This window comes from Rhyacophila brunnea, unplaced genomic scaffold (assembly GCF_057557595.1).
Source record: "Rhyacophila brunnea isolate RB1 unplaced genomic scaffold, BYU_Rbru_1.0 scaffold_3, whole genome shotgun sequence".
In the NCBI taxonomy this organism is placed as follows: Eukaryota; Metazoa; Arthropoda; class Insecta; order Trichoptera; family Rhyacophilidae; genus Rhyacophila; species Rhyacophila brunnea.
The window spans coordinates 8,701,462-8,712,301 of NW_028232965.1; the positions used below are offsets into that span (position 1 = coordinate 8,701,462).

General features: G+C 29.5%; 1 protein-coding gene across 1 annotated transcript in view; it reads right to left on the reverse strand.

Moving 5' to 3' along the window:
• LOC147067835 (uncharacterized) overlaps window positions 1-9,047 on the reverse strand; it is a 141,855-nt gene extending 132,808 nt beyond the window's left edge. Inside the window, exon 1 of the mRNA XM_085952467.1 lies at window positions 9,043-9,047. Coding sequence (XP_085808593.1) covers window positions 9,043-9,047 — 5 coding nt within the window. The remainder of the gene's footprint in view (window positions 1-9,042) is intronic.
• Between the last annotated feature and the right edge of the window lie 1,793 nt (window positions 9,048-10,840).

The window sequence follows — 10,840 nt, forward strand, 5'->3', positions numbered from 1 at the left end:
ATTCATTTCTGCTATTACCTAATAGTCGATTTAATTAGATTACTTAATTGTACACTGAGCTGCGTGACAGTATGTTCGATTACTGCTGACTCTGTTGTCTCAGGGTGCTTTCATAAAAATAATATCCTAATATAAAATTATATCAAATATCTTGATATAAATCAAAATTCGAGTTCATTAAAAACAATGTTACAAAATGGTTTTGATAATTAGTATTTCATTACGTAGAAATGATAATCTCGAGTGGATATAAGAGATATTATCAGAAAAAATAAAATAGAAATGAATTTAGAAGGTGACTTGTAAAAAGTATAATGTAAATGATTAATTTCATATATTTATTTTTAAATGTTAACGTAAAATATATTCATTAAAAATAATAAACCACTTCTTTTATTCAACGAATAATTGATTTCAGAATGTCACATTCTATATAATGAAGTTAATGGCCCCACCAAACCACACCCGGTCTTAATCGGGCGTATCATGGGAATGTCTCAGGAGCAGTTACTCAAGACTAAAGTTGCCATGCACTCAAATGTGCTTTGACTAAATTTACATGACTTTATGTTAAGAGTACCCATGGAAGAAATGAGCACGTAGAGGCAATATTAAAATTAGTAGTAAGTAACAAAAGCTAATACAAAACTGCCGAATAATCTAAATTACAACTATATTAAAATACATTAATAATATAAAATATTGATAATTATTTAATAAATATGACATCCTTATACTCGTATGTAGATGAGGACAAATGTCTTATACTACTTATATATTATTATAATTGAATCAGTAGCATGTAAACCATGACCCCCACATCATAAAGCGGGCCTCCAGACCGGGATCTTTGGAGGGCCCCCCTACCTATCGCTAGGGCTTAAAGGCAGTGAGACTTTTTACAGAATCGTTTTCTAAATGTTGTTTCAGGTAAAATTAAACGTATTCCGTGTATTTTTAGCGATTTTTTTGTATTGTTGAATAAATCCATTTGAATCATGTTGTTGAATATCGACACACAATAATCAAAAATTGCATCGCATAACTAGCCATTTGAAAATGTTAAAACTCTACAAATGAAACAGCACCGCAGGCGACTATTTTCCGCATTAGGAAGGGCAAATTTGGGATGTATGTTTATCTCAATTATCAGGTCATCCCACCACGCCGGGCCCCTAGGCTAGAGCCCTGTCAGCCCCCCCTTTGTGGGGGCCATGATGTAAACACTATATAATGTTGTGGTTTTGATTCGTTATTTATTGTCGATTCGAATATTATCAAAACTTATTGCAGATTCATATACTTAATAATATTATGTAGTATCACAAACAAAAAAAAGTTTTCTGGAAGAGTGTTATACAAGGACTCATGTTTGGGCCACCGGAACTTCATTCAAGTTAATTAAAATAAAATGGTTTTCACACTGTTATATTTTTTGTACCAAATTTTAAAATTTGCGAGTAAACGAAAAAAATCGAATAATATGCCTTTTAAAATTAAATACAAATAAACAACATCATCATCAGCCTGAATCTACCCAATGCTAGATGAAGGCCTCTTCAAGCTGCTTCCACTTCTCTCGGTCCTGTGCATTGCGTTGCCACGTACTTCCGCAGAGCTTTATCATTTCATCGATCCAGCGGCCTCTAGGTCTACCTTGCGTACGTTGTGTACTTCTTGGATACCACTGGATGACTAGATTTGTCCAACGATTGTCTCTTCTTCGAGCTATGTGTCCAGCCCATCTCCATTTAAGTTTCTAATAAACTCTATTATATCGCAAATCCTTCTCTGCTTCCTTATCCACTCATTCTTCTTTTTGTCCTTTCGCGTTATGCCCAGCATGCACCTCTCCATACCACGTTGTACTACTCTAAGTTTCTGGATCTTTCTTTTACTTAGGGTCCATGTTTTACACGCATATGTGATCACGGGAAGCACACACTGGTTGAACACTTTGCGCTTTAAGCACAGTCGAAGGTCACTTTTGAAGACATTATTTAGGCGGCCAAAAGCACTCCAGCCTAGCTTTACTCTGCGAACAATTTCATCAAATATACATCCATCTTTAGACACTTGTTATCCCAAATAGATGTAGCTTTTCACCGGTTCGAGCTGAGTGCCATTGACAAGGATCTCTTTTTGGCCCGCAAAGCAGTTCAACATGACTTCGTCGTAAAGACAAATATATATATATATATATATATATATATATATATATATATATATATATATATATATATATTATTAAATAATATGTAACATACTAGAGGACCCAGTGGTTAGTATACGCAATATTGATATAAATATTAAGTATATTAATTATAAATGTTAAGTTTATGTTTTAGTGATATGAAAGCTCTACTAAAAACAATTTTGATATATTAAAACATGATATTGTAACACAAAATAATATCTATAAGTAACAATGTGGAATTAAATTTGTGCTACTTTTGATCTCACAAATAACTATTTGTGATTTTATAACATCTATGCATATCATTATTTCGTTAGGTGAGATAATAATATGTTGACCGATAAAAACAAGAAATCTCCATACGTACAAATTAATGAGTCTAAGTATATTATTATATTTTATTAATAGGCGTAAATAACTAATACGTTATATCTATAGGTGTCAACATGTTATTTTTTTTTAGTTTTTTGTTACATTATGATTACATTAGAAATACAAAGCCGTTAATACTTTAATTAAGATGAGATCTATGTCAATTGAATTGAATTGAATAGCTATATAAATTAGCTCACTCAAAATAAAATATTATGCAAATAATAAATATAAATATAGTTACGTATTTTTTTTAAATGAAAATACAAACTTACATAGATTTTAAATAAAAAAATCAGTCGTTAAATATCAATAATATTAATTAATATAAGTGTAATAACTGAGTCGATAGTACGAGAACACTATTATTAATATTTAATTCCTTAAATATAGAATTTTAACTGGTACCTGTTTTGATTGTAACCCGATTATCAAGACTATGGTGTTACAATCGAAAAAAAAATACTAATTAAATATTAATACTATACTATTGTAAAATGCAACCAGTTAAATGGTTTTGAATAATAAGTGACTTTATTGAGTTAATTAATCTACAATATTCATTTTATTCGAATTTAAATTATTACTTGATATGATACACTTCTGTGAGCTTTTCAAATGCTTTGTGATGTATTCTTTTTATTTTCTGATACTATGGTGTAGAATGGACTTCAAATTTCACATTCATTTTTATTATGTGTCGTTCTTTTTTATTATTATATTTATTATGGAAACAAACAGTTACATATTGATTACAAAAAATTAAAATATAATAATGAAAAGATATTGCAACCAGCAAAGTGTCCATGTATATATTATAATATAGTTAAGCCTAACAAGATAGAGAGTAAAAATAACATAAATACAAAGAAATTACATAAGAAAATTACATGAGAAAAACGAGGAAGAATAATGAATAATTAAATTATACACAAAAAAGTAACATAAAAAAATATATATCTATTTATACAAAATTTTGCAGATAGCGCGTTTAAATGAAACAGGTGAATTATTTTTTGGAGTAAGTACTTTGGAATAAGTAATAAAGCAAATCAGTTAATCGGTACTTGATCACACATATTCACCCAAAACAAGTCGCTCTACAGTAGGGTTTCAGTCAAGTCGGTTTTGGTCAAGCTTGTCAAAGAGTTAGAGATCACAAATTTGGTGACATTACTGGATCTAGTAACAATTCTCATAGGACAGTGTTGGAAATTTTAAAATTATGTTTTTATAAAATAACAGATATAATAGATAAGCCAGTGATGACAAGTCGTATGTCTTGGGTTCAAATCCCGGATCGTACAAATTCAATTGTTATTTTTTGCAATATATCTTTGAACCCAACGTGTACCTAATAGGAACAACATGTAGCTAACACCAATATCGTAACAAAAAAATGTTAAAAACCTCTTCGTGAGGCGATTCATATACACATAAGATTATAAAGCCAATTAAAAAAAATATATAATAGAAAATTTGTGATGTGATCGAGATCGCCAAGCCAATAAAATGGCAATGCGTTAAACATGTCATATGACTTGGCGAGTATAAATGCAGTCAAACAGTGGAACACAATGGTCAATAAACGACTACAAGGTCACCATAAAACCTGCTGCATCGACTGATAACTTTTTGTTCTTCCCAAATATTAAGTGGCATATGAAGATAACCAGACTGACTCCTAGCTAAAATCTGTCAACTTGGCTGGAATACCACACGTGAAAATATTGCATCAAATTGTAGGATACCTGTCACATCCTTTAGGTATCTGCCATTTGTCAAAGAACTTTTCAAGTGGTTCAACTCTCAGTTAGACTGATCGGTCTTACCGACTTGGTATACGGCTGTAAAGGGAAAAATTCTTGGTTTAAAAAAAGTTTACGACATCTTATGGCAAGCAATGAGGTCTTTTATCATATATTTATATATTTGTACCTAACCGATTTTTTTAAAATTTGTTTTTAAACGGTATATGTTCAAACACGCGCGTCAATATCATTTTACTTCCTACTTCAATTATAGTTTGTCAATTTATGGCTACGGCCATATGTTGTAGCTTAACTACTGGGGAATGACAAAAGAAATGGCGTATTTCAAAAAAACACTACCTTATTCTTAGGTCAATAATTATTATAAAGCAATCATTATTCGTAAGATGTTTATCATACTTGAATGGTCAACAACATAGCTTATAATTAGTATCTTTAGAATTATCTTCAAATGTGTTAATCTTGCCGATTTTTTGAATAATAAAATGCCTAATTCTTGTCAAATTTGGGATCACAGAGATTATCAATATAATTTTTTATCGTGAATATTTTACTAAAATTATCTCATCATAAATTATACTAATGGTTTTATAAATGCGTTTAAAAATTAATAAATGTAAAAAATCTTAACACAACTGCACATTCATGTACCGAAATATGACTATATTCTAAAACATTAGAGCGAGAGTTTTAAAAGAATACTATTTTATCTAACAAAAATACTTTATGCAGTCATCAAATGTTTAAAATAAATATAAAGGATAATAAGGCTTCAAAATTATATAAATAGATTATCTACAACGTTTAAGGAATGTCCAGGATCATGGTTTGAAAATACAACAAAAACTCAATTTAGACTTACGCTGAGCATGTGGGCCGTTAAAGGATCGGCAACCTGTCGGCGTATGATATCAAACTTCGGTCTGGCAAATTTACACATTGTTATGTGTATTCAGATCCAGAGTATGGACCTTTTTGGTTAAGCACTTAACTAATATCCGTGTCTCATAAAAACACGTAAATCTGTTAATACAACATCTACTCTGTGGAGGCCCATATAATTCTGGTGATGTAAATGTAATGTTATGTAAATGATCTAATAAAATTTGTTTGGACATCTATTCTGAATCTATTAATTGACAATATTATCACATAACAAGATTTTTATCCGCAAGACAATCACTGAGTTATTTATATCTTAGTGAGGAAGTAAACAGTTCAATGAATGGTACTTGCTAACCAAAACATTGACTAAGGCGAGAGTCTAGTGATGAAATATATTTGAATTAATAATTATTCTACTTGCACTGATTTTACTCCAAGTCACACTGATATGTAGTGGGCTGGTAAGTGTATACAATATTAAGTGAATTCTCTTTTCAATAATAATAATAATAATTTATTTTGATTATGCGTCCATCGCGAGTTTCATTATCAAACACATGTTATGCAATTCGAACTGTCAAGAGTATGTGGTATAAAAGTTGGGTGTCTCGAATGCGTTGTTACAGTTTGTCACAAATCATACAACCGGCTAGAAGCTAATTAATCATTATGGTCTGCAAGGTATTTTTTATTTGCATTCTCTTATAATATAACAATTTTATTCGTGATTTAAAAATTCCTACTTTCATAGAAGATATAAATTTACATAACTGAACCTGAACAGTACGATATTAATAATATTAAAATAAACAGCATATTTTTTAGTCAATAGCTATTTTACTTATAACTCTATTATTGAAATTATTACGATGCGTATTACAGCAAAAAATATATCGACTAAAATACCTAATTTGTTGGTTTTAATAATATTTATATTACACTATTGCAAAATAGCAAAATGGAAACCATCTAACTAATTATATTAAATTTAAGCAGAGTGAAAAAAATAAAAGTTATTTACTCGATATGTTTGCAAAACATTAGAGGTTTACTTACAAAAGGATTGGTTGTTCTTCCAATTTTATCTTCTCTTCTTCCACGGCGCTACATCCCGGGGTGGGATTTGGCCTCCTCCACTCCGGTCTCTTCCCACACTTCTCCAGTTACCGGGTCTTCCTATATGAAGCCAGTCCACTTCTACGGCGTCAGCCCATCTCTTTCTTGGGCGGCCTCTGGGTCTCTTCCGTTGGGGTAACCACTTCGTCATGATCCTTGGCGCTCTAACTTCAGGCATTTTCTCCACATGTCCCGCCCATCGTAGTCTTTGGGACTTACAGTATCTTATGATTGTTTGCTGTTCTTCCAATTTTATACTTGCAATAATTGATCAAACTCATTGTAACTCTAATTGAGTTAATGGTATTTACTTAAATCATTTATCTACAAATATCAGTAGTTTAGATTAAATATCATATAATAGAATTCCTTATTTTAAAATAAAATGGTTAAGTACCTTAATTAAAAAATAAAATAAAATTTGGAAATCAATTTAATTTATTTTTTATTAAATTATTAATTAGAAAATACTGTCTGAAACAAAATAATTCCGAGGATTTTGGGAGTTATGTATTTTTAATTAAGAATATTAGATTCATAAATTTTGTACGTATCTCAATAGAATTAAATGCAATAGTAATAATAAATAAATCATTATGTTATCTGAAAGTTACTACCACATAATCAAAGATGAAAAAATCGATATTGTTATCATTAAATAACTGACATTCAGTAAAATACCTAACTATTGATTAAATTAAGTTTCTAATAACCTTAACTGTTTTTTTTTAACTTTTAGATTGTATCTACTACATTTGTAGCCTTTATTGGCTCAATTGTATTATCGTCATCAGTACATGCACTGACTGTACACCATGCAGAAGCCTCAGCATCAGCACACTCTGGATATTCATCAGGCCATGAAGGCTATTCTTCGGGATCTTCTCAGTCCGGCTATTCATCGGGTCCAGCTTATGCGCCTTCTCATTCCCAAGGACATGGCCATGCGGTCTCTTCTCAGAGTATCGTACACCACCACTCTGCTCCTTCTCATCACCAGTCAGGATACGAATCACAAGGACATTATGCACCAGCTACCCACTCGCATCATAACGAGCATGAAGAATATGTAAGTTATAGATATGTGCATAAGCCGACTATATTCAGTTGGATTATATTTTCATAATTCTGACTATTTTTTTTACCTTGTTCAATCCTAAGAAGATTATAAAATGAGGCTCTACAGAGTATAGGCTGTTATAACAGATTTTTATTTTTAAAATAGCCACTTGCTCAATCTATTGACTGCCCACGATGACCGTGCGGTTACGCGTCAGGCTTATAATATTGTGTATCGTGCTATTGTGTTATTGAAGTCAGCATTTACTTAGTAGAATTTATTTTAACAAATACAATTATAAGTAAGTTATATTAAACGTGTAGAATTTATTCATGTAGGTAATCCTGTAGAATTTAGTTTAATAAAAAAATTTAGATACTATATTATAATAGATAAACTCAAGCACACTTATGAAGAAGCTTTTGAACTCAATATGGCATAGTCTTGTCTATTTATAATAAGTAGCATGATTGTATTTTTTGCAAATTTATTATCTAATCAAATATATTTTTTTAAATCTTTACAGAGCCATCCCGCTTACAAATTCGAATATCATGTATCCGATAAGCACACTGGAGATGAGAAAAGCCAATCTGAGACTAGAGATGGAGATGTGGTAAAGGGACAATATTCTCTTCTTCAGCCCGATGGACATGTCAGGACTGTCGTTTATTCTGCTGACAAACATAGCGGGTATGCAGGAAATAAATATATTTATACTTAAGTTATAATACGTAGTACCTATACACGTATTCTTGATGGTATTAGAAATGACTTCTTATTTCATTATATTTTGTTTACGTGTATTAAATTTTAAGTTAGTAGTAAATTTTTAATTTGATTCAATATAGTATAATATTTTACAGCTAAAATGGTTAATACTTTGGACGCGGAAGACGCACACGGCGCGTAATGACCAGGCGGCCGATCGATGTAATTAACGTGCATTTTAAATGGGGCAATTAAAATCTCATTATCTATTCAGCAGCGAATGCGTTAACTTATGAATAGTGTTTCTAAAGTATCTCTATAATAATAGATAACAATATTTTACATAATATAAGCATATTTATAAAACATATTCATTACAAACGATGTCTAAAATTATAATGGTTTTAAATAGATACTATTATTAATTTCAGTAGGTAGTATTTATTATCACTGATAATTAAGTAATACCATAACATCACCCTAGGTTTAATTTCTCGTAAGTGCGACTTATTAGTTTTGAGGTACATAATCAAGTTTAAAGATTGAATATAAATATATGCGATTTTGGTACATACGGTGGAAACGAATTAGGGGTAGTAAAGATTAAAACCAATTCATAAAAAATGCAATACCTAAACTGACAGGATAGCAAAACTACCTACATATTGTGTGATAACTGATGAAAATAAAAATAAAAGTAATTTCCTCTTCCAATTCCGAAACGGAGTAATATGTGCTTATTGACCAGATAAATAATGGAAATTGTTTTATTTAATGATAATTATAAAACATTTGTTATTTAATATCATTGTGTTGTATATATATTTTTTGTTTCAGGTTCAATGCTCACGTTTCTTACTCGCACGCCCCTTCTCAGCATGGATACTATAATTAAGATGTTAATGCATATTCAACTGTGATATATTTACCTCATTTTTATAATACAACTGATCATATTATATCATTTATTATTATTATTAAGACTTTAATATAATATATACAATTAAGTGTAAATAAAAAAAAAACAATATTATATTTCCTTTGTTATTATTTCTATACCTTTCCATGGCACATAAAAGTATTTTTCAAAATTATTAACACTGTGAACTACTTTCATTCAATGCTAGCTGATGTTGTGATGTGATTAAATGTAATTGTTATTAAATAATATGATAAAATATACTATTTTTGCTGCTAAATACAGAAATCGTATATTGATATAATAATACGTTAGTACCAAAGTGCTAGAAAGGTGTGTAAAACACTGTCACCCAATTCATGACATATTTTAATAAATCGGATTTAGTATGTTTTAAGATGAATCATCACTTAAAATCCACTTTTAATCTACTATGTAACTTTTTAAAATGAAATACATGCATACTCAAAATCTTTCTGTAATCTCGCATACAAAATATTGCTTTTAGACATTACTTATGAGTTTTTTTATAACAAAAATTTAATTTTAATTATTACCAAACATAAAATTTACTTATTGAAATCGTTGGTCATATTTATACATATTATTACGTAAATGATGTTTTATAAAATAAAATAATTTTCACATATTCATTTTGAAACCTTTAATTATAAACTAGAGGATTTTTATAATTTTTTTTTCACCTTTAGAAATGGCGTTAGAAATTAATATATATAAGTACATGCATATAAATAAGTATAATATAATAATTCGTCACTCTACAGTTCAAGAAGTGTTACCCTCAAATATCAAATTGTTCAGGAAGTGAAAAAAACTATGGGCATTGGATTTAATTATTATTTTATTAATATTTATTTATTGTTTTATATATATTACTTTAATAAAAATTGAGAGGCTTACACTGTACGTACCCTATGGCTTACGTTTACAGAGAGTTACAGCATTTGGCTGGAATATTTTTTTGGGATTTATGATACTTGGAAAGTTCATGTAAGAGTATACAATAAGTCCATTACCATCAAAATTTCACTTCGGTGAAAAGTGAGAGTTACGGCAATTGGCCTGCGTAGTGACGAATGTAACAATTTAGTTTTTTATGACTTATTTTTTTTGACAATTGTTTGAAGATGAGTATATATAAAGAACATAATATGATATACTATTGAGAATTAGCGCGTATGTTGATAATAATAGAAAACATAACATATTACTATAATGATTATTTGTATTTAGCAAGAACCAACTTTTTATCAGACTAGTGTTAAAGTTAAATAAAACTTCTAACCGTAGAATATAGAGGTGATTTTGCCAACAATTATAATATTTTTAAACGTAAAAATAACGAATACAAAAAAATCTTACAAAATAAAAAATTCTCATTTCGATTAATATAAGTTGAAAAAAAATATTGCAGCTTAGAGACAATGAAAATTTTACTTGAATATAATTCCTATTACACCAAAGAAACGTTGTTATCTGATCAATGAAATGAAAATAGACGCATTATTACATAACAATAATACACATCATATAAATTCATTCAAAATAAGAAAGAAGTTATTTTATTAATTAATTAATTCTTAGTTAAGTTAGTAGTTTAGTGATAATTATAAAAAAAATAGAGTATAATTGGTGTTTCTTTTTCAGTATTTCTATTCATTTACTCATAAAGATCATTGTACTTGACTTTACTCCCGAATATTAATTTTATTAAGCCATTCGTCCGGCAAATTTTTTCAAAAATATGAAAATACAGAGAAGTAAAAAATGAACAGTAGAATAACAGT